General features: G+C 40.2%; 1 protein-coding gene across 22 annotated transcripts in view; it reads left to right on the plus strand.

The window, feature by feature from the left end:
- Window positions 1–23,984, plus strand: part of KDM4C (lysine demethylase 4C) — a 437,490-nt gene that overhangs the window by 267,114 nt on the left and 146,392 nt on the right. For 16 of the 22 annotated variants that reach the window (XR_012159108.2, XM_073345318.2, XM_073345317.2 and 13 more), the window contains 2 exons: window positions 13,751–13,816; window positions 22,323–22,504. Coding sequence is in view for 21 of the 22 variants with exons in the window: in XM_073345318.2 (XP_073201419.1) it covers window positions 13,751–13,816; window positions 22,323–22,504 (248 nt within the window). In the remaining variant the exon portion in view is untranslated. Of the gene's footprint in view, window positions 1–13,746; window positions 13,817–22,322; window positions 22,505–23,984 lie in introns of those variants that run through there. The other 6 variants (XM_073345320.2, XM_073345323.2, XM_073345324.2 and 3 more) reach the window with 4 other exon arrangements.

The raw sequence follows: 23,984 nt of genomic DNA on the forward strand, positions 1-23,984 counted from the left end.
TGATGGAGTCAAACAACACAGCTGAGGTAGTGGTGGCTGAACCCCCTAAAATGGCATGCAGCTCATCATAGAAGCGGCATGTTTTGGTCTCTGATCCGGAGCGGCCGTTCGCCTCTCTGGTTTTCTGGTAGGCTTGCCTCAGCTCCTTAAGTTTCATGTGGCACTGCTTTGGGTCCCTGTTATGGCCTCTGTCCTTCATTCCCTGGGAGATTTTGACAAATGTTTTGGCATTTCGAAAACTGGAACGGAGTTCTGATAGCACGGATTTGTCTCCCCATACAGCGATCAGATCCCGTACCTCCCATTCAGTCCATGCTGGAGCTCTTTTGTGATTCTGGGACTCCCTCATGGTCACCTCTGCTGATGAGCTCTGCATGGTCACTCTGCAGATGAGCTCTGCATGGTCACCTGCAGCTTGCCACGCTGGCCAAACAGGAAATTGAAATTCAAAAGTTCGTGGGCCTTTTCCTGTCTACCTGGCCAGTGCATCTGAGTTAAGAGTGCTGTCCAGAGCGGACACAATGGAGGACTCTAGGATAGCTCCCGGAGGCCAATACCGTCTAATTGTGTCCACAGTACCCCAAATTCAACCCGGCAAGGCCGATTTCAGCACTAATCCCCTTGTTGGGGGTGGAGTAAGTAAATCGATTTTAAGAGCCCTTTAAGTCGAAAAAAAGGGCTTCGTCGTGTGGACGGGTGCAGGGTTAAATCGATTTAATGCTGCTAAATTCAACCTCAGCTCCTAGTGTAGACCAGGGCTAAGTGTCACTGAATTGCATGTGGTAATTATAATTGTTTCCTTGTCCATAAGTCTCCCACCTCGTTCTAAGCCTAAAATCTCTCATTGGTTCTTCTTCCCTTTACGTCTGAAAATGTCTGAACAGATCTGTAATTTTTGATCAGGGCCTCAAATTCACCAAATTCAGTACTTCAATTAGCTGTTAAGCATCTTTCTGAACATTAGTGATAGCTTAGACACATGATCCATATCTCTGTAGTGTTTGCATGCCTTGAGGGCTAGACTGAGCAGATTTCAGACAGTGTTACAGTAATTTACACAAAAAGGGCTTTATTAACTTTATAATTAATCTGGTAAAGTAATTAAAGATTTAAATATGTGGTGGGCTGGAGTCTTTTTAAATGAGAGATTATAGAGGTTGTGGCGGATGATGGCTCTTTAACCTGGGCTAGAGCTAAAATAAAGTATCAGAAATGAGGATCTCCACTTCAGTGTGGATTATTCTTGCCATAAGCTGGTCAGATGGCACAAACCTGGCAGTGAGTCGCAAGGACTCTGTTGTCTCCATGCTGTCTTCTGCAGCAGGCTGTCAGCCTTCTAGGATCCTTATATCTGTTGTCACAGAAGCAGCAGCCTAACAGCAGGTCATGTGTCTCCTAGCATTTAGCTCCCCTCCATTTCTCCCTTGCATGGGAAGATTATCCTTCTGGTGACATAGTTTGGGGATGGGTGTGAATTGGTACCTGCTAGCTACTGGGGACATGTGGCCCTCTTGTTGTGAGAAGGGTAAAACAGTCAGTGGAAATGGTGGGTATTACTAACAGTCTGAAGAAGTCCCTCCTTTGTCCCCCAACCCTCCTCTCTCTCAAGATTGTGGTAATCTTGTATGCTAGATTTCCAGGCTTGGTCAAGATGGAGCGTTTGCACTTTGGTACCGCTGTCATTTCTCTCGGCTCCTTCCAATTGTCTGGTTTCCCGAGATTGTCCTTTTCACTCTGACTTCTCTTCATGCACCAATTACAGGCCAGCCGCCACCCAATTTCTAGCTTCTGTGGGCAGCACTGCAACAGAGAGTATAGACTTTGGTGGGCAGAGCTTGCACACAAGATGGAAAATGAATGAGCCACTAAAGGGAAGAGCAGTGCTTGCCCCTTTAGCAAAATGAGGCCACATCAAGTGGTAGCTGGATTTAGGGGACCTGAATCGCAGACACCAAGGCAATGCCAAGTTCACATAAATTTAGTGGGAGGACAAGAGCTCTGTTTAGAAGGATGCCAGTTTGCCGCCTTCTGTCAGGAGGCTCCAGTTGCTTGCTATGCTTCACCATCCTCCTGTCATTCCTCTCCCCACTCACGTGGTCTCTCACTTTCCTCCAGTCTCTCTTGTGGTGTGGAAATACTGCACATTGTCCTCACAGCGAGGACACAGCTTGTCCTCTCATCTCTCTCTGTGAATCCAGTCAGCAGCGTTCCTTTTTCTTCCTGACACACCAGCTGGAGAGCAGTGGTTAGATGAGCATCGATCAAAGGGAGCATCTGTTTGTTAACCAGAACAAGAATACCAGCATCTGGGCAGAGGTTTTTCTGAACACATACTTGAACATCGATTGTCAAATATCAAAAATGGTAATAGCAAGTGTTACTGTGGCCAAAATACTCCATGGTCGAGAGCATCTCTGTTGGGATATGCATCTATCCTATAGTGATGTATTATAACCAGGATTAGCTTGGCATGTGTCATATAAGAGAGCTACCCCAAGAAAGACTGCTCCTGTTGCAGCATCTGCTGATCCCCTTGTTTCTGAGCAACTGCTGCTTTTACTGTCCAAAAAGCTGCTGCAGCGTTACCTGCTGTTAGTATTAATTCTGTCTCATCTAATCTGTTCTATCTAGGCCTTTCTACAGCACTCATTTGCTCTGGTATCTGTCATAATGACAGGTTTCAGAGTAGCAGCCGTGTTAGTCTGTATTCGCAAAAAGAAAAGGAGGACTTGTGGCACCTTAGAGACTAACAAATTATTTGAGCATAGTGAGCTGTAGCTCACAAAAGCTTATGCTCAAATAAATTTGTTAGTCTCTAAGGTGCCACAAGTCCTCCTTTTCTTTCTGGTATCTGTGTCTTCCTTGAGTTTGTTGAGTCATGGGTCTGATCCAGGTAGGGGTAAGAGGCATTTCCACAACCTTTTTATTAAGTTGTGCTTATAGACAGGTGTATTATAATAGGCGATAACTATCTGAAGTGTTCAAAAACCATAATGTGAGCTCTGAAATAAGGGCTTGATTTACTCCAAAACCACCTATTTATACTGATTTAGCAGTTCCTCTTGGTCTTTCTAGCTGGCAGCGCTAATATTTTCTTAAGCTGTTTCATCTGGACTCTATTGTTGCCAGATGATTTCTTATGTTTCTAATCTTTTGGGGTTGACCAGTCTGATACCTTTTCAGGTGTTCAGGGAGATGAGTGTTCTCCTGGCAAGGAAATGTTGGTATAACAGGAGTATTCTTATAACTACATCATTGGGATAACTGTAGGCTGGATACTTCATAGCCTGTTAACATATGTGGTGTGAGACTCAACTGTCACACACTATCTATACTTTTGTTGGGTATATTCCTTGGGGTTATATAAGTTTCCAGTTTTGTTTAATTTTTGAGGAGTTCTTTCAGACTGATGAATGATCATCTGCATGGGGCATGAGAATATTAGGTTCCCAGTGGATTATGATGCATGGAATTCAGTTCTTTCTCCATTAGCAGCAACCTAAAATGAATTAAAACTTAAAATCATGCAAAGGATGTATGCAAGCTTTAGTGATACTTGGTGATGTGCTTCTTTCCAAGTAGTGTCAGAAATACAAAATAGATTAGGCTAAATGGAATTAATGAACTGGCCCTTTTCTGTAAATCTTTAAGCAAAATTAGTGCTCATGGAAAGAGCTGTATTGAGAGCCCAGGAGACTGAAGTATTTTATTTGCTGCAAGCCAGCATCAGCAGTGTGATTTTCTCAACTCTGCCTTCAACCTTATTCTGGCGGTAATACCTATTGGGTAAGAGAAGAGTTCAGTCTCTACACCCATTCAGTCCTTGTCCTCTGTGTTGATACTACCCACTAGGGTGTCAAACACTATTAGGATTTTGTGATTTGGACACCAGTCCACTTGAAAATGGATTGGTTTATTTACTTCACATGTGAACTTACCATTTACCTTTGGAGTCTACTTAGATTCAAATTCTGTGTTTGATCAGGGTCATCTTAGTCCCTAGGAGATGTGTATTCACATAATCAAACAAATACTAGTTTTGACAAAAATCTGTATGATTGTTCAGAAGTTGGGAGGTATTGTTAATATGGAGGAGGACCAGATAAATCTGGATGACATTGAATACTCGAGTAATATAAATGGGATGAAATTTAATAGTGCAAAGTACAAGGTCATGCATTTAGGGACTAACAACAAGAATTTCTGCTGTAAACTGGGGACTTATCAGTTGGAAGCAACAGAGGAGGAGAAAGACCAATGTGTATTGGTTGATCACAGGATGACTATGAGTTGCCAATGTGAAGCAGCCATGAAAAAGACTAATACAGTCCTAAGGTGCATCAGGCAAGGTATTTCCAATAGAGACAGGGAAGTGTTAGTTCCATTATACAAGGCACTTGTGAGACATCATCTGGAATACCATGTGCAATTCTGGTCTCTCATGTTTAAGAACAATGAATTCAAACTGGAACAGGTGCAGAGAAGGGCTACTAGGATGATCAGTGGAATGGAAAATCTACCTTATGAGAGGAGACTCAAAGAACTTGGTTTATTTAGCCTAACCAAGAGAAGGCTGAGGGAATATACGATTGCTCTCTATAAATACATCAGAGGGATAAATGCCAGGGAATGGGGAGGAGTTATTTAAGTTAAGCGCCAGTGTTGACACAAGACCAAATAGACGTAAACTGGCCATCAATAAATTTAGGCTTGAAATTAGATGATGGTTTCTAACCATCAGAGGAGTGAAGTTCTGGAACAGCCTTCCCAGAGGAGCAGCAGGGGCAAAAAACTTAACTGGCTTCAAGACTGAACTTGCTACGTGTATGGAGTGGATGGTATGATGAGACTGCCTACAGTGGCATTGGCTAGTAGCAAATATCTCCAACGGCTGGTGATGGGATGCTAGGTGGGCGAGGGCTCTAAGTTATTACAGAGAATTCTTTCCCATGTGTCTGGCTGTTGGGCCTTGCCTGGATGCTCAGGGCCTAAGTGATCGCCATATTTGGAGTCAGGAAGGAATTTTCTCCTGGGTCAGATTGGCAGAGACCCTGTGAGTTTTTCACCTTCCTCTGCAGCATGGGGCACAGGTCACTTTCAGGTTTAAACAAGCGTAAATGGTGGATTTTCTGTAACTTGAAGTCTTTAAATGACTATTTGAGGACTTCAGTAACTCAGCCAGAGGCTGTGGGTCTATTACAGGAGTGGGTGGGTAAGGTTCTGTTCCCTGCAATGTGGAGGAGGTCAGACTAAATGATCATGATGATCCGTTCTGGCCTTTAAAGTCTGAGTGTGTGTCTAAGAACCACCTCTGAACTGGAATTGCAGGTATACTTCTGGTGTGAACTGAAAGAGGTATCAGCAGACCCATGTGGGAAAACTTGCCCATGCCTGAACTAGGTTTGTTTTGTTTTTTAGTTGTCTAGTATTAATACTCATTTTCTACTGTAACTCTTGAGTTCACCTATCATTTTTAAAAGAGGCAGGGCATGCTAGATGTGTGGTTTATGTCTTAATTTTTCTGTCTCCAACAAAATGACATACGGAAACAAACCCACAATACAGGGGAACAGAGAAAAAGATATCTTATGTTCACTTTAACATGTCTGGACGACCCTCTGATTCTATGGTGATGAGCATTCTAAGAACCTACAGTAGTTAGGGATGAAGGGGGAGAGAAAGTTATCTTCAAGAGCTAATGGCAAAATTAATACATTATCTGACACTTGAGCAGCTATTCATTGAAATTTCACCATATTTTCTAAGCTGCATAATGACTGGAGGAAGACGTATCCCATCTGCCCCTGGCAGAATTTCAGCTTTTTATTCATAGGATTACTAGTAAGTTGTGTTTTAAATGAGACTTTTGTATTTTGTTTTTACTACTACTAACTCTGATTTCATTATGACCTGGGGCATTTTCTCCAATAAGTTATCTGCAACATCAGGGCTGGCTTAGGTATTTTTAGGGATTCCATTATTATAACAATTGTTCTTTCATGAGTTCTCTTCATCCTTTCCTTTCAGAATTGTTTGTACACATTTCAATGTAAATCCATTTTTTAAAAGAAAATCTGTCTCTCTGTAGTCTGTCTTTCCTTGTTGTGCTTATTTTGATGGAATTAATGCCTAAAGAAAGAATAGCAATGAAGAATAGATGGGACTGGGGAATCAAAACCAGAAAATGCTGCTCACGCTGCCAGATTTGAAAAATAAGTGGAGCAGTACAGTATGAACTGCATGTCACACTTCAAGTGTTAATAATTTTTGCATAATGATTCCTAGTCTTATGTTCAATTCAGGCTTATTAGCTTGTGGTAATATACTTTTATATTGAATGCAGTCATATTTCTGCTCATTTAAGCAATAAAATGCAAATTCAGCAGAAATAGTAAGTAGATTAACTATGGATGCTTATTGGTTTGCCCCAGAGATTGTTTTCCTGCATTACTTGGGCATAAAGCATTAGAATCTGTTTTTGCCTAAATTTTTCATTGCGCTAATAGTTTACAGTTTGAGTTAGCATGTTTCTTCTATAATGTTTCTAACATTTTCAATAGCATTTGTGAATCCAAATTTAGTTTGCTGACTTTGACTGTAAGATATGAGGACAGAGGGGGAAAAAGGCTGTTGTGACTAGAAAGAGCAGCTTGAGCAAGAGTTTGATATAATTAGGGGAAAATTGCTAGTTTTATAGCTATAGTATTTATATAATATAGCAATATAAATCAAAGCTTCCTTTGCCTTTTTTTATATTCAGTCACAACAGCATGTGAAATGTACTGAACAGCAGCTGGTATTCAAGTCATATAAGATATAATCATTAATGTCATAAGCAGGTTAAGCAAGTTGAATGGAAGGTAAAATCATATGTGAAGATGCAGCTATAGATTGTCTGACCATGAAACCTAAATTGCTAAATTCTAGTTCAAAATCCTTATTCCTTGTTTGGTCTATGAAAGTACCACTTAACTCTGCTCTTCCTTGCATTACTTTCGTAGGGGAGGTGGGAAAGCCATTAACCTTTTGACACAGGCCTATCTATTTTTGCCACCATTAGCATTAATATATTTTGTATTAGCATATTGTATTGCAGGGTGGTAGGGTCTTGGTTTTAAACAACTGATTATGGCATTTTGTTTTTGTTTCATTTTTGCTATTCTGTAGTTTGAGTACTCAAATATAGAGCAGGTATTTTGCACACTTCTACATGCTGCTTTGACAGTACAGTAACTCCTCACTTAACGTCATCCCAGCTAACGTTGTTTCGTTGTTTCTTTGCTGATCAATTAGAAAACATGCTCATTTAAAGTTGTGCAATGCTCCCTTATAATGTAGTTTGGCAGCCACCTGCTTTGTCCACTGCTTGCAGAAAGAACAGCCTGTTGGAGCTAGCTGGTAGGGGCTTGCAACCAGGGCGGACTGGCAGCCCCCCCATCAGCTCCCTTCACCCCTAAATTCCCTGTGCAGCAGCAGCCCAGCGGACTATCAATTGCCAGTAGTTCAGCTGTCCCACCCCCCACTGCCATGTGCTGCTCCTGCCTTGGAGCTGCTCCCAGGAGCCTCCTGCTTTCTGTGTGTGTGGGGCGGGTGGGGTGGGGAGGAAGAGGGGTGCTAATATCAGAGTGTCCCCCTTCCCTGCTCCTGCCACCCGCTCCTTTACCCCATCTCCACAGATTGGGGTGGGGGAAGATGACGACACAACAGGGCTCAGGATGGAGGGAGCTTGCTGGCAGCAGTTGCTGTCTCAACTTGCTGATCTAAAAGGCAGCATACTTAGAGTGGGGTCAGCATACTTAAAGGGGCAATGCCTCTCTCTCAAACACACGGTGTGTGTCTCTGTTTCTCTCTGCTCCCTCCCCTCCCTCCATTCATGCTGCCTTGTAGAGTGTGAGGCTACATTAATAACAATGTGTTAACCCTTGAGGGCTCAGCTGAATGCTAGTTCATCATTTAGCAGTAAGACATTCCCTGGGAACTATCCCACCCTCTTCCGCCCTGACTTCACCACCTCAACCAAGCTTCACAATCATCATTGCTGTGTACAGTATTAAATTGTTCGTTTAAAACTTATACTGTGTATATATGTGTGTGTGTATGTATATATGTGTATATATATATATATAATACACACACACACACACACAGAGAGAGAGAGAGAGTTAGTCTTTTGTCTGGTGAAAAAAATTTCCCTGGAGCCTAATCCTCTCTATTTACATTAATTCTTACAGGGAAATTGGATTTGCTTAACATTGTTTTGCTTAAAGTAACATTTTTCAGGAACATCACTACTACGTTAAGCAAGGAGTTACTGTATATTTAAGCTCCACAATCCTAGCTATATATTATTGCTCTATATAGTTACAGCTATAGCTGTATATCATTAAGGTAGGTGGAAAATATGCTGCCCATTCTTATGTAGTCTAAAGTTTTTCTGATACATTTTAACTTAATTTTAAAGGACTAATAAAAATTAGCCTAACCCTTATATGGCACATTTCATCATGTGAACTCAAAGCACTTTACAAAGTTGAGTAAAAATCAATGGTGATTTGGAATACTGAGGTAGAGAGAGCTCAAGGCCAAATTTTTCCAAAATTTGATCAATATTTGACACCTAGAGGCTGATCTTCAGAGATAAGACCTGATCATTCTGACTGAAGTCATTTGGGAGCTGTGGGTGCTCAACACCATTCTGAGATAAACTCTGTGTCTTAAGTTGGGCACCCAAAAATTAGTGATCATATAGGAAAGTTTTGGCATAAGTGGCTAGACCCAATGTCACTCACTGAATGAGTAGCAAATTTGGGAATAGAACCCAGATCTTCTGATTCCCCATGTGGTGCCCTGTCCACTGGATTATGCTTAAGGCTGCGATTTAGTCATGGGTATTTTTTAGTAAAAGTCATGTACAGATCATGGGCAATAAACAAATATTCATGGCCCATGACCTGTCCATGACCTTTACTGTAAATATTCCTGACTAAGTCTTAGCTGGGGGAGGCCTCCGGGGGGCCATTGCTCTGAGGGGCCTCTGCAGTGCTGCTGCTCTGGGGGACCCCCAGGGCCAGCCCCACTGGCCACAGTTCAGGCGGTCCTTGGGGCCAGCTGCACCTGCCACTGCTCATGCGTTTTCCTGGGGCCAGCAGCTGGTGCGGCTGGCTGTACGGCTGCTCCCCACCTGAGTAGCTGGCTCTGGGGTCAGCCACACTGGCTGCTGCAGAAGTCACAGCAGTCGCAGAAAATCACAGAATCCATTGTTTCCATGACCTCCGTAACAGACACGCAGCCTTAATATCCTAGCTTTTTGTGTTCATTAAAACTCATTAACCGCTAATGAAACCTGTTTTGTTGCAATTTTCATAGATCTTTTGAAAATTTGTATAGAGAAGATATATTTTGTCTTACAAAACAATGATACAGAACCATAGTCTCAGATATACAGTCATGAGCAAATGCCCTATGATTAAAAGTAAGCCAAAATGAAAATGGCATTCCTGCTGTATTAGCACTACTTCTCAGCAGCCTTCCCAGGAGTAGCTACAGTCACCAGGCAAATTGGATATGAAGTTTGCCAAGGAGCCAGATGTCTCCTCTGTAAGATTGTCTTCCACAGACTAGTTTCTGGTTTTGTAATTACAGTCCAAAGAGAAAATGTATGACTTACTTTTATGAAGGATTAGTTTACTGGAGTATGGATACACAATATCCCACAGTATATGATCATGAAAAGGTATCTTAGTAATTATTGTTTTTAAATTAAAGAGTAAATTTCTTGAATTATCATTCTTTGTCTGCCAAAATCTGTAACTGCTATACAGACCATCTGCACAGTAAGACACTCAATTATAACACTGATGTTATTGTACCAAAATGTTCTCTTAATTAAGTATCATTCTGTTTGTGATACTGTCTCTCTGATAATGCACAAAAGGTTAAACTCCAAAAGCTGATCACTTAAAAAAGTTGAGTGCAGTTGTTGTCCAGTACTTGTACAGTATTAATGAAGCATTTAAGAGATACAGGTTCTCGTGATCTGTGCAGGGAACTGGGAGCATGAAACTTCTGAGTTACAATCCCAACAGACCTTGACTCACCATGTGAATTTGGGCAAGCCACTTGAATTTCTCTACTTCTGTTTTCCCGTCTATAAAATGATTATAATACTTAGCTACCCAAGGCCCTGATTCAGCAAAGCACTTAAGCACATTATTGACTGTAAGCATGAGAGTACTGCCAGCCCTTAAAATTGAATATGTACTTTGCCCAACGTTGGTTATACAGAGATTGATTATTTACTTAGAGCAGATTCACTGCTGTTGTTCAGATGCTTTGTGCTGCTCTGGGGATGGAAAGCAGCCATAAACTCAGTTTACTAGGCTTAGAACTGCTTTGCATCACTGGAATGGCAAAAAGCAGCTGCAGTATGCTGGTGAATTTGGTCTGTAATGTTTTTAAAGCAATTTAAAGGTTAAAATGATGCTATATAAGTATTTATTTTAGTTGGATAGTACATTAGACAGTTTCATCAGTGAGAATGCATTTTAATTTCTGGAGTAAATAGGATATACACTCTAACAGCTAAGCCTGACATATCTGAGTTCCCTTTTGTTGTTAGGTGAGAAATGCTAGGTTTCTACAAGATTTCACTATTTTTCACTTTTGCTAAGCTTCCATATGTACATTTGTGGTCATATTTTGTAGAGTGGCTTAGAAAATCATAATTATTAGAATGTTCATTAATATGTAACATTTCTTGAAATCAGAAAGACATTTGAAAAAAAAATAACCATAGACATCATCTAAATAGATTATACCTACTAAGCTTACACTAAAAATATAAGCCCTGTCCACTGTCTCCAGTAGACGTGGTAATCGGGCTCTCTCCATAGTGAATTGTATATGTTTTATTACTTTGTTTTTGTGCCCAGAACTTCAGATTATCTTAATGTTGAAGAAATAAAAATAAGTAAATGAAATCTTGCTTATTCCCCTCTGTATGGAATAGGTCACATATCTTGCTGAAACATAAAAGTCCTTATTTACCACTTCTATACATCAGTTTTACACCATGAAATCACATTGGTGTAATGGAATGAGGAGTCAGTCCTCAAACCTGTAGTATCTCGTTTCTATGTATGTGTAGTAAATGTACATACAAAAATATATTACATTCAATATTTTAATAGTCCAGTTTCTGCTCCTTTACACTTATGCAACCCTATTAAAGTCATAGGGTCTATCTGGAGAGTTAATGTGTGGCAAGCTACTAAGCTACTTTGGTTTACTCATGTTTCAAATGGGAGTAGTTCAAAGAGCACTACAGAACTTTTAGTGCATGGTACCCGGGACCACACAACCAGTTTGTCGATGGCAAATTAGTGTGGTATAGATTTACATTCCAGCTTGCTTTGGACTAGTTCTTTGTATAGACAAGCCCATAGATGTTGCGTAAGTATAACAGTGAGTGGAATTTGATTTTGTGTGTGTGTGTGTGTGTGTGTGTGTGTGTGTGTGTGTAAAAATAATAAAAATGAATTTGAATGGCTGTTTAATTTAATTTTTAACTATGGACCAAATCTTCAAAATAGTATGTGTATAAGTACAATGACTGGGAGCAATTTATGTTAGCATGCAGTTTTGGCCTGTAAGTAGTAAAAGGTTATAGAAGTGTAAGGAGTAGTAAAAGGTTATAGGAGTGCAAGGAGCAGCTGGTAATTAGTAAATGGAGGGCATTACCTCTGTGAATTAAAGCTTTTAGAAATAAGAACCAATCAGCCTATTTTAGCTTGCTGATCTGTCCTGTCATGCCTTTTTTTCCCCTTTTTTTTGCACGTCTGCTGAATTTTTCTTAAATGTCTGTTTGAGCATTCAGTAATTTCTTTTGTCTTAATTCTCATCTCCTTTGAGTTAAAGACAGTGGGTGGTCTTAAAAAATTGTACTAGTTTGAAATGTCCCACATTTTACAGGGGCAATCCACGTTATAAAGACAGAGGATATCACGGGAATTGATACAATTTCTATCTTTTTTGAAAGATTCTAACATTTGCCCACAGTTTCATGGTTCCAGTGGGGTATAATAGCAAATATGAGGGGGTACACTGGTGCATTGTCTTCCATTGTAAACCACGGAGTGTGTAGGCCCACATTTGAATTGTGGGTGCTTCAGTATATGGGCATCCAACTGGAGACATCTTGGGCCTGATTTTCAGAAGCGATGATTCAACTTCAGTTGAAATCAGTGGTAGCTGCAGGTACATACTACTACTGAAACTCAGGTGATTATTGGGTTGGGTACCCAAAAATAGTGAACATTTCTGAAAATTTTGTCTTAACTTCTTGAGCCCAGTCCTGTATTCCTTGTACATACAAAACTCCTACTGGCTTTTGTTGGGAATTCAAAGACTTCAGGATTGGGCCCTAAATCTGTGTCTTTAGCTGGGATCTTTGCCAATCATGTTATGAAATAGAAATATGCTTTTTGTAATGAGTCATTAAGCAGAGTAAAACAGAGGTTTAGAATGTCAACATGCTCTATTCCTGTTAGATTAGTCTGTAACGTAAGTGCTTATGCATGCTTCGAGCCCTCCGTTCTCTTTCTGGGAGTTTCTGAGTGTATAAGGTATTCAGTCCTGCAGCCAATCCACATAGGGTATAATTAACTTACCCTTCTCTGACTAAATGTTAAAATGATGTAAAATTGTTCTTTACTAATTGTTTTTGTGTCATTTAAGTGAAACTCTAGTTATTTACATAATCTTTTAAATGTGATTAAAATATTTTGAGATAGGACTGATAAGTCATGTGTTTTGTGATATTTTACTAATCTTTATAAATGGACCTAGTTAGTTTCCCTTCTAATCTAAAACTAATTTGTTCCAGGAGCTCTTAGGTTTAGACTTTAATACGCTGGTTCAGTTTGTCTCTCCTCATGTCCAACTTTTATGAGAACCATGGAACTTAATTGTACTTCAGTAATCAGACTTACTCACCAAATAAATTACCCAGACTTTACAGAACTGTTATTATGAGATATTCACAAAATTAACCTTTTTTTATCCTATGCATTTTATCCTATGCGTTTTTTATCCTATTGCATTCTTCACTGAAAAATGAAACAATTTCTGAAATCTAGTTTGTAGAAATAATACAGGAACAGCGAAGTTTCAAAGTTGCAACTTTTTTTCTAATTGAGTGAATCGATTTTTTTTTAAATTCCTTTCAGGACATTTGAAACTACATGTAATGTCTCCCAGGGTTGAGATTATGCTCAAGTACCTGAAAAATAACAGATGCTGCTATGCTCTTCATAGCAGAGAATGGTGCTGTACACAGCCAGAAAACATCAGTGGAACATAACCCCAAGCAGCAAAATCATTGTTGAGATTGGCAAAAGAAAATTGTACTGTATTAGAGTCTATGGCTTTTCACATCTGCTAGGTTAGATCAGCAAGTACTGGCAACAGCCCATTCTGTAAATGGCCCAAATGTTTTCCTTCTGAGAATTTCACTTTAACTTAGTAAGCAAAATTTGTTCAAAATAGATAATATTGAGTGCTGAAATAAGTTACCACAAACTTTTAAACAAAAAACACTTGTGAAAACAAAGATTGCTTTCATTAATGTATTATTCACTTTTTAATTATTTGGACTGCAACACAGTAACTGTTTATATGTTTGTTTTAAAAGAGGTTTTCCTTTGTCCTAAAAGAAGTCCTGGTCCTTATTTTTCCTATTTTGTCTAGGTAGTAAAGAAAAAAAAATTCTTCCTCCCTGAGACAAATATGATAGAGCATCAAGTATGTATTTGCAAAGGTAAAGGTGGTATGACATTAATTATATTATATACATTAATTTATCCTATCTGAGGTTCAGTTTCTGGCTTGAGTGTATTATCTAGCAAATGGTATGGAGTTTTGGCACTGTTAATGCTAGTATAGTATCAGTACCAGTAAGTCTGAACTCTGATACAACAGGATGTATCCTTTGGTAACATTTATTAATTTATATGAAGTTATTAATTATTTCATGGCATGTTAATACTTCTCTTTTGGAAATAAATTGTACGTGCCATGTTTCCCTGGGAAACAAAATACTTAACCTTGCCATAACCTGTACCAGTTTCCAGGCAGCACAGATAATGAGATGTCACTTACAGCAACATAAAAGTGCCTCTGAATATTGGGAATCCAGTCCTCTGTCTGGCTTGTGGGATGTAAGGAAGGATTTATTAAATGAATAAAAGGTTCATTAATAAAGAAAAATCTCCTTTAATGCCCACATAATCCAATTAATAAATGTTTTGGAAGATAGTGGTCCATTCATTTTACTGTTTCGTGAGGAAATGTTGTGCAATACACAACCAGAAATGCAGGTGGAATTACAAGAAGCATACAATGTACTCGTGAAAGCACAAACAAAAAGACCAGCTGCTCAGAGACAGAAAATGTACTTCCTAAAGTGCTGATCTGTTAAGCTCACAGTAGCATTAGAAAACTGTAATGGCCAGAAATGATACTCCATTAATACTAAGATGATATCAATTTATCATCTAAGCATTTCACAACCATGTTAAATCTGGAACTAATACTGTTAGTATTATAGTTTTTCTTTCGCTAACACTAGTTGAATGCAAGTAGCAAACGTATCATAACGTGCCCATTACAGCTCAGTAAAAGCTCTTCCAGCATTCCGGTGTAAATGCCAACTTTGAAGGTTTAAAATTCAATCAGGAAATATTTCTCTGATTTGGAATGCAAGTTCTCAACTTAAGAGCAAATTTTCTTTCCTCAAATTAAGGCAACTATTTCAGATGACTGGTATGTGGTCACTCCCAGACCACTTAATGTGTGTTTCACACAAACATCTCGTACGCAGACTAGAACAACTCCTTGAGGGTTACACAATTACTCCACTGAACACTCAGCTAGGGTCAAACTCTCAACCAGGTGTCGAACCAGCTTCTTAAGTTGTGTGCGCACATTTTGAGATATGTACATGCAAAACCCAAATTTGTGTGCATAAACAGGAACTTAAACTTGAAAATTAGAAGGACAGCTCTCCAATTAACATAGGAAATGTACTGCCTACCGGAAGGCCTGCCAAGAGAGTATAGAGAAGTGATGTCAGGGTTCCCTCCTCACTCTGAACTCTGGGGTACAGATGTGGGGACCCGCATGAAAGACCCCCTAAGCTTATTTCTACCGGCTTAGGTTAAAAGCTTCCCCAAGGCACAAATTCTTCCTTGTTCTTGGGCGGTATTGCTGCCACCACCAAGTGACTTAGACAAAGATTAAGGAAAAGGACCACTTGGAGTTCCTGTTTCCCTAAAATATCCCCCCAAACCCCTTCACCCCCTTTCCTGGGGAGGCTTGAGAATAATATACCAAATAAACAGATAAACAAGGTGAGCAGAGACCAGATCCTTGGGTTTTTAGGACACTAAAAACAATCAGGTTCTTAAAAGCAGAATATTATTATAAAGAAAAAAGTAAAAGAAGCACCTCTGTAAAATCAGGATGGAAGGTAATTTTACAGGGTAATAAGATTTAAAACACAGAGGATTCCCCTCTAGGCAAAACTTTAAAGTTACAAAACACAGGAATAAACCTCCCTCTTAGCATAGGGAATATTCACAAGCTAAAACAAAAGATAATCTAACACATTTCCTTGCTTTACTTACAATTTTTGTAAACTTAGATGCTTATTTCAGGTAGGGTTTTAGAAGCGGTTTTTTCCTGCCTGGTCCCTCTCTCTGTCCCGAGAGAGCGCAACAAAGAGAGCACAAACAAAACCTCCCCCCCACAGATTTGAAAGGATCTTCTTCCCTTATTGCTCCTTTTGGTCAGGTGCCAACCAGGTTATTTGAGCTTTTTAACCCCTTACTGGTAAAGGAGGGATTGTATGCTACCCTTAGCTGTATGTTTATGACAAGTGAGTTAAGGCACAGCAGTTCTTTGAAGCATGCTGAGCTTTCCCTCCCCACTAGACCTCTTGGGAGCCTCAGAGCTGATACATTAAGCCTTACTGCCTCCAGAATAGTAAGCTACATCGTCCCATCAGTAGGCGCTCCGGCTGGATGACTGGATGAGAGGGATGCCGCCTAGCTGAAGACAACATCTCTGCTCCTGCTTTCTTCCTCAGTCTCTCTGAGAAACTATGAACTTGAGTTGGTGGCGCCTGCATTTCCTACAGAACCCTCTAGAGTCCTATTTTCTAGGCGGGCTGCGATCTCCCGCCCATTTCAAGCTATGTCCCGGCTGGTAGGAGTCTGTTCTGAATTTACCCACCTGGGTGAAATGCCTCTGTCAATGTGCAAGGCTAGGGCCCTGTTGGGATAAGTGCTTCAGTGATTTCTTTGGTAGGAATGTCTTCCCCACTGTAACTGCGTTTCCTTCAGGTGGTAGCCTCTTTCATTGGGGCAGCTTTGGACCAACCTAACTCGGCTTTCAGGGTCTCACCTCAGTCTTCTGTTGCTCCGAGTTCAGTAAAGATTTGTTCACTAGGAGATCTGCTTCTAAGACACTTCAGTGTTCTGTCAGGTGCCCTCCAAATTATGATATGGCTGCAGTCTGTTACCTGTTTAGGCTTGGTCAATTTCCAGCTGTTCCTGTCATACTTATCCCTACCCATACTTGGCTGCACATATAGTCTATGTGCTGCAGTCAGATTTCAGTGAATAAAGGGTTCTGTGAATAACTAGGGGAGCTGGTCTTCATTTGGGGTTCTGGGAATAGTTGAGGGTGAGGGTCTGTTTCTCAAACAGACTATGAGAAAAGGAGGTTCACCAGCTGCATGAACCACCTCAGCCCGTGTTCACCAGCGTGGGATGAAGTTTGTGAATACTCTGAACCTTGAACTCAGAGCCCAGTTCAAGTTGGCTGAATTTCAAATTTTTTTTCCTCTTCTTTTTCTCCCTGAGATAAGAGACTTGAAATGAACTGCTTCATTCTAATTTCCTGCGATTAAAACGTAGGAGTTCACTTAGTAAACCAAACTTTGTAAGAGACGCAGAGCACTAATACTGCTTACCCATTTTATAGGGGTGTTCTGAGCTTAATTAATGTTTGTAAAGGCTTTTGAGATCCATGGATGAAAGGCTGTTATATAAGTGGCTGTTGCTATTGCAGTTGGAAAGCATATAAAGGGAAGTGCTGGCTTGATATGATACTACTCTGTGCCTGCTTCTTACAATCATATTTCGAACTTGGCAAGGATGCTAGTGTAAAATGTTCAGTTTGTAGAAATCGTGTGATGTTTAATTTTGTTCAGTTAATTTCCTGGCTGTGCTCGGTTGGTACTAGCTGACTTCTTCTAGGCCTTATCAACGTGCAAACTTGCACTGGCTTAACTAAAGGTTTGTTTTAAAAGCAGCTTAGTTAAGCTGGCGCAAGGTTGTGTGTAGACACTATTCGTTCGGTTTAAGAATGACTTCTTTTTGTTTAGCTTAATTTTTTAATTGCACCCCATGAATTAGTAGGTTTTTTACCAACATTGATATAATGCTAGTAACTAGTTAAGGTACTTAATGTTCACTTACCTTAGTGACAGCTCATAGAAATTTAAAAAAAAAATCCACAGTCAAACTTTGCTTATCTGAGCATCAGATAAGTGAAACTCTTGCTTATTAGAAGGTCAGATTCATTATCCCAAGATTTGACTTCACATAACTACTTTCTGTACTGCAGTCATGTTCCAGTAAATAAAGACTTCAACGCACAGTCAGGGGAGCCAGCCCAGGAAATACTTTCTGCAGTCGGAGTGAGGAAACATTATGCTATATTTCCCAGATCAGAGGACTTTGAACACGATCTTAAGTCTGCTGGCCAGTTCCCCTCACATAGCTTCCTCCCCATATCAGGATGTGAGCACATACGACTTTATATGCTGTTAGACTACATCCATAGAGTCTTATCTGCTGATGTTCTGCTGAGCCGACCAGGACTGGGAGAACAGAAAGCTGTTCATAAGAATGTGAACCAGATAACCGAGTTTCTGTTGTTAAAAAATCTGGATACCAGTGTATAATGTGTATTCTCGAAGTGAAGCATTCAGGTCTACTCCTGAGCAGATTTTTGTGTGAAAGTATTTTTCCATTAAAGAATCATCTGTTCCTGCAGCTCATTTCCTTTGTAAGTGTAGCCTCACTTGGTGACCTCATCATTAGTTGCTATGGAAATAATTACAATGTCTGAAATAGAGTATTCTGATATCAGATGGGGAATAAGCAACAAGAACAGATGAACTGTTAAGGAATAGAGAGGTTCTTTGTTGATGTAGTTGGTAATCAAAAAATGGATCACTAAAGAATTGAGCAGCAAGTCTGACATACTGGATAAATTGCAGAAATCATAGAATCATAGAATCATAGAATATCAGGGTTGGAAGGGACCCCAGAAGGTCATCTAGTCCAACCCCCTGCTCAAAGCAGGACCAATTCCCAGTTAAATCATCCCAGCCAGGATGAAATGCTTTTCAAAGTTTTCCATGAGGCACCATTAGTGGGTCAATCTTGCAATCCTTACACAGGTAATCAGTTGACATCAGTAAGAGTTTTGACTGTATCAGAACTACGGGATTTGCTGCGTCAAATTATCATATCTGAGGAAAGAGAGAAACATTTCAGGGTTTCTAAATGCCATCAAGAAATGTGAAAAAAAAATTCCTTAATAGCTAATTTTTTGTGGGATTTTCTCAAGAACAATATTTTTTTTCTATGCTGAGCTGGTGTAAATGGGCAAAACACCACTGGCTTAAATGGAGCTATCTCCTTTTGCGCCAGCTGAGAATCTGGTCAACAGTTCCCAGCACTGTGCCCATTTCTGGAAGATATAGATTGTAAACTCCTCAGGGCAGGGATTGTGTCTACCTCTGAGTTTGTAGAATGCTTAGCTCAATGTCTCTCTAATTCTGTGTGAAAGTGCAATTTTAATATAAATATTAAAAATAATGACAATATATAGGTTCAAAAGTGAGTTGGGGGAGAAGTTTAGTTCTGGAGAGAAATTAGCAAGAACATAAGAATGGCCATACTAAGGTCAGACCAAAGGTCCATCTAGCCCAGTATCCTGTCTTCCAACAGTGGCAAATGCCAGTTGCCCCAGAGGGAATGAACAGAACAGATAATCATCAAGTGATCCATCCCCTGTTGCCCATTCCCAGCTTCTGGCAAACAGAGACTTAGGAAGACCATCTTTGCCCATCCTGGCTAATAGCCGTTGAACATAAGAAGGATGAAGCTAGCAGTGAGGTTGTTTTATAAGGAAAAGGTCAACAAAGAAGAGAAAGGGGCCAAGAACAGAGGTTTGAGAAACTTTGTGACATAGTATGTAAAAGGGGGTAGATGTAAATCCTCCACCAGAAAATGTGTTAGGGAATTGCCAGAGAGCAAAGTGCAGGAGACATTAACTCATTGACTTCTGCTATATTGGCAATATAAGAAATAATAATCTATGCCTGTCATATTAAAAATGACAACACTGAGAGGTGTGGTCATGGCCGGGAACAATATATTTTATTTCAAGATTCTTGGGTATTGCAAATATGCTCAACAGAACTCTTTTAACTTAAAAAAATTATGGTGGAACTTTTGGTACAAGGTGGATTCTGTATTCTGGAAATCTTAATTTGTCTAACTATAACTACATTGTTAACTGTACACTTTGTACCTGCATGTCACCCAATAGCCATTTGCAAACTGAATTTAGGTTTGGAAACTGCTGTTCACACGCATTTCCTGTTTTTCTCAAGTCTGCTGTATGTACATTGCTGGCAAATGTTTCTTGAAGAGTTGTTTTTTAATAGCAGTGTATAACATTATAAATAAACTGGTGAAGGCAGTCATGGGCTGAAGGAATGTGATGATCCAGCTTACTTAAACTCTTCTATATTGTTGAAGTTTTCTTCTGAAAGAAACTAATCTTCATAAATACATTGTTAAAAATGAACACCACACTGTAGAACTGTCTATTCTCTTCCTCTTTAAATTGTGTTCAATGACTTTTCAAAGGTCTCTGCTCTTTCCTCTCTCCCCATTCCCAGGGTTTTCAGTATCCTACCTATCCTCCCATTTTTCTAAAAATTCCCTTCTCAGAGACCTCACAGTCACCATTCATCTGACTGCATAGAAATTTCATGTCCTCAAGAACCACTGAGATAATTTTTAATCATGGGTATATGCGTGTGTGTATGTGGAAGGGGATCACTTCAGAGAGAAACTTTGCCACAGGGTAAAATATTCTTCCCAGCAGTCATCTTTCCTGATTTTTTGCTCTTTGCATCTGGGGTGATTTACTAGTAATAACTAGTTTGACTGATATGCTCTTCTGCACAGAAACCTCCAGGAGGAAGGGACAAAAGTCCACAACATTATCTTTGCAGAGTTTTCTAGCAAATTTTTACTAAGGCTGGGAAACAGGTTCCCCTTCACAGACTGAACAGGGAGTTCTACCCCCCATACCTATGCCATCCAGGGATCCTAAAGAGATCATTGCCATCCATGTGGAAGGTCATATGGTGTGTCTCCACCAATTTAGTCCTGGAGGACCCATTAAATCAACACCATGGTGAATTCCCGGCCCTGTTGAAGTCAGCGGGAGTCTTGCTATTGACTTCAATGGGGACAGGATTTTACTTCAAGTCTCCTGTCCCAGGACCCCATTTTCTACATCATTCCTGACAGACACCTATTAGTAAGCAGCTTCTTGAAGGGAGTTAGATTAGTTTGCCATGCTGCCCAAGAAATTATTTCTCTCTTGCAGTCTCAGTCTGGCTTGAAAAGGGTTCATCATTATCTTTTCAACCCACTAAATCCTGTTTCTTTGTGATTGGTTAAAGGATGTTCCTGATAGGCAGAACTGGTGGCTGTGCCTTGCAAGTCTCCATTGAGAAGAGAGCACTCTCCTTCCTTCCTTCCATCCCAGTTAAGAAATCCTCTAAAAGATTAGACTATCTTCTGTATGTATTTATGCCTGATGTTCTTTGTCCCTAGAACTCAGGAGAATAAAATTCAACTAGTAGAACTAGTATTAAAGAATCATGCAGAGGTTCTTTGTCCTATGAATAACTACTTGCTTTACTTGAGGGCTAGCTGCCTCCTGGGCAGAAAGGGCATCATCCTCTGTCCTAGAGATATGCCATGTCCTACTCAATGTTCTCTTCACACATTTCCCAGGTACTACTCAGTAGAAATGATTGCCTCCTGGGAGGATGCCTCTGGATGCCTTGGAGGTCCTTAGTTCAGTGATGTGAGTCAAGGTTGTTTTAATCCTCTCACATTTCATCTTGGGTCTTCCAGGTGCAGGAGAGCTACAATTAGACAGATCCCATTAGTACCAAATCTGGGGAGACTTAAACAGAAATTAATTGCATGTTACCGCTAAACTTTTCTTCTGTGAGAGTTCCAGTTCCTTGTAATGAGGACTGGACATTTCTAGCATGTGTGTAGTTTATTTAATAGGGTAAAATTAGTCATTTTCTATGGAATTCCCAGCTAATTAGGTGCAGAGGTTGCTCATAGGGTAAGGTGGCAAAAATCCACCTTGGGGGAAAGGATCTATCTACCTTTGTGGAGAAAAGGGGAAGGAGTAACCTATTAGTCTCAGGCACTGTGCAGGTTTTCAGAGGGACACAATGTACAAGTAAGACAAACTTACTTTCAGGTCTGAAAAGGCAGATCCCTGAGAACACCAGATCCTTTTTCATGTGGTGGCCCAGCAGGCTCTCAGCAGGAGGCATCACAGCCACCACTGAACGTCACCTGAGCCTGATCATAGGCAAGGTCTGATTGTCTCTCAGTATTGCATATTTTTAAAGTCCAAAATATTTGTGCATTATACGCTGCAGAAAATTAATATAAAGATATTTTTAAAAGCAAATTGAAATGCACCATATTGGGAAAACGAACTGACTTGCTTGGTGCTGGTTGACAGGCTCTAGCACGGTTAAGTGGTGGGAGTTAAAGCAGAGTGCATATTAGGAAGGAGGCAGAGGTTGGAGGAAGTAAGAGATGGGGGATATAGGTGTTCACTCTGCAGATCTGAGTATAAACACAAATTGTAAGGAATATATGTGTTGCAATGCTCCCTGATGCTCTTTATGTGGAGAAGTAAGCATATAGCACAGGGGCAAAGCTCTCCTCTCCGCCCTGCACTGTGGACCTCTTCACTGCACTGCATAATTGTATTGTTATTTTGCATTTGTTCTCACATGCCGAAGTTCTTTTGACACTGTTTGCTATTCATTGCTAGTGCAGATGGATACTTCAGTATTGTTTGCCTTCATCCCAAGAATACAGTGTTACCAGGTGTTTGTTTTCTTTAAGAACTGCTTGAGATTCCCTTAATCGAAGAGGAAGTGCAAGAAACAGAGTCATGGGCCAAGCCTCTTGTCCACCTTTGGCAGAAAAGAGCGCACAATTTCATTGCTGAAAAAGAATATAATGCAGCTGCAGCCAAAATGGAACCCCATTGTGCCATTTGCACTCTCCTTATGCCCTACTACAAGGTAAGCTGGATTCAAATAATTCAGTAGTTATTTGGAAAGGAGTCTTTAATGTCTCTTTTATAGCTATGCATGACAATAAAATTAAATGATGCAAACACTAATCATTTTAGAAGGTTAATTTGTGACATGAAAAGGAAAGGAAAAATTCATTTCTAGCTAAGACTCATTAGTATAGAAAATGAAGTATTAATCACTACATAAGGGGTAAATGATCCACCAGCCACAGTAAATAAATTTTTCAAGAAGGATTTACTGGCAGGCCTCCTTCCAATTTCCTCCCACAGCCTGTGGGTAGAAGGTGGAGTAGCTGAGTGGCTTCTTCGTGGCCTTTATCACAGTCCACAGGCTTGCAATAAGCGCTGTATGCTCATTCCTTGCAGGGGAGACAGATTTGAAGACAGCAGAACCATGCAGTTGCAAATCCACTAGTCACTTCCTCCCCCACCCCCAAAATCTCTCTCTTCATTACTGTGGAAAGAAAATTATTCAAGGGAGGACAGAGTCTTGCTGTTTGGCCTTTTCCTGGTCTGCAGCACTGCAGAACCCCTGTGATTTAATGGTAGTTGGGCCTTTTGGGCAACAACAGTTCACCCAGTGAAAACATCTAGTCTACAGTACTGTTTGATATACATTTGTGGAAATACCAATAATGAATGTCAGGTGAAAATTCTGACATAGAATCATCGAGTTTAAGATAGAGGGGACCACCAAATCATTTAGTCTGACTTTTGTGATATCACACTGACGAGCAGACTGTTGTCATAATAAACTTCTTAATATGAACAGGACGTAGGTACAGAAATGAGATGATAAACTTTCTACTACTCTCTGTAGCTGCAGCCTGCAACTGCCTTATTCTGGGCTTCTTTGTTACTGCTTCCCAAACTAAACACTGTATCTAGAGTGTACAGGAAGTTGGGCATCTCTACACTTCCTGGAGGACTTACTGTACAGCACATCTTCCCATTTTTAGATCCCTTTTTGAAATTTCCTGCCTGAACTAAAACACTGTTAAATTAAATACACTAACTGACCTAACTCTTCAGGTTGCTAAACACAACCTTAAAGTGTCTCGATCAGTCTTGTGGGACATTTTAGCAATCTTTCCAATCTGCTGTGTTGCAAAGCCTTCTCTAAGGTTCTGTCTTATGATCAATAACAGGGTCAGTTTGGGAATGGTTTTCAACTTGTATGTCTGTTCTCACTTCACTTGTCCCAGCCAGGTTGCCAGGTACCTTGAGCAGATGCTTATTCCTTCATAAGATTGTGCTTTTATCTGTGGTCACTGAGTCCAGAGCGAGGTAACTCCTCTTTGATCATTGTAACTTTGACTGATCAAATTCTTACTATGTCTTTGTTTTTAACTATGGAAGAGGTCTTGCTCCTTTGTCATAATATTTTGTCTGATTGTACTTTCCTAGACTTTTTTCTCTCACTATCACAGGCTCTTTAGGCATCCTTCATTTGTATCCCATATTTG

Source organism: Lepidochelys kempii, chromosome 5, assembly GCF_965140285.1.
Source record: "Lepidochelys kempii isolate rLepKem1 chromosome 5, rLepKem1.hap1, whole genome shotgun sequence".
Classification (NCBI taxonomy): Eukaryota; Metazoa; Chordata; order Testudines; family Cheloniidae; genus Lepidochelys; species Lepidochelys kempii.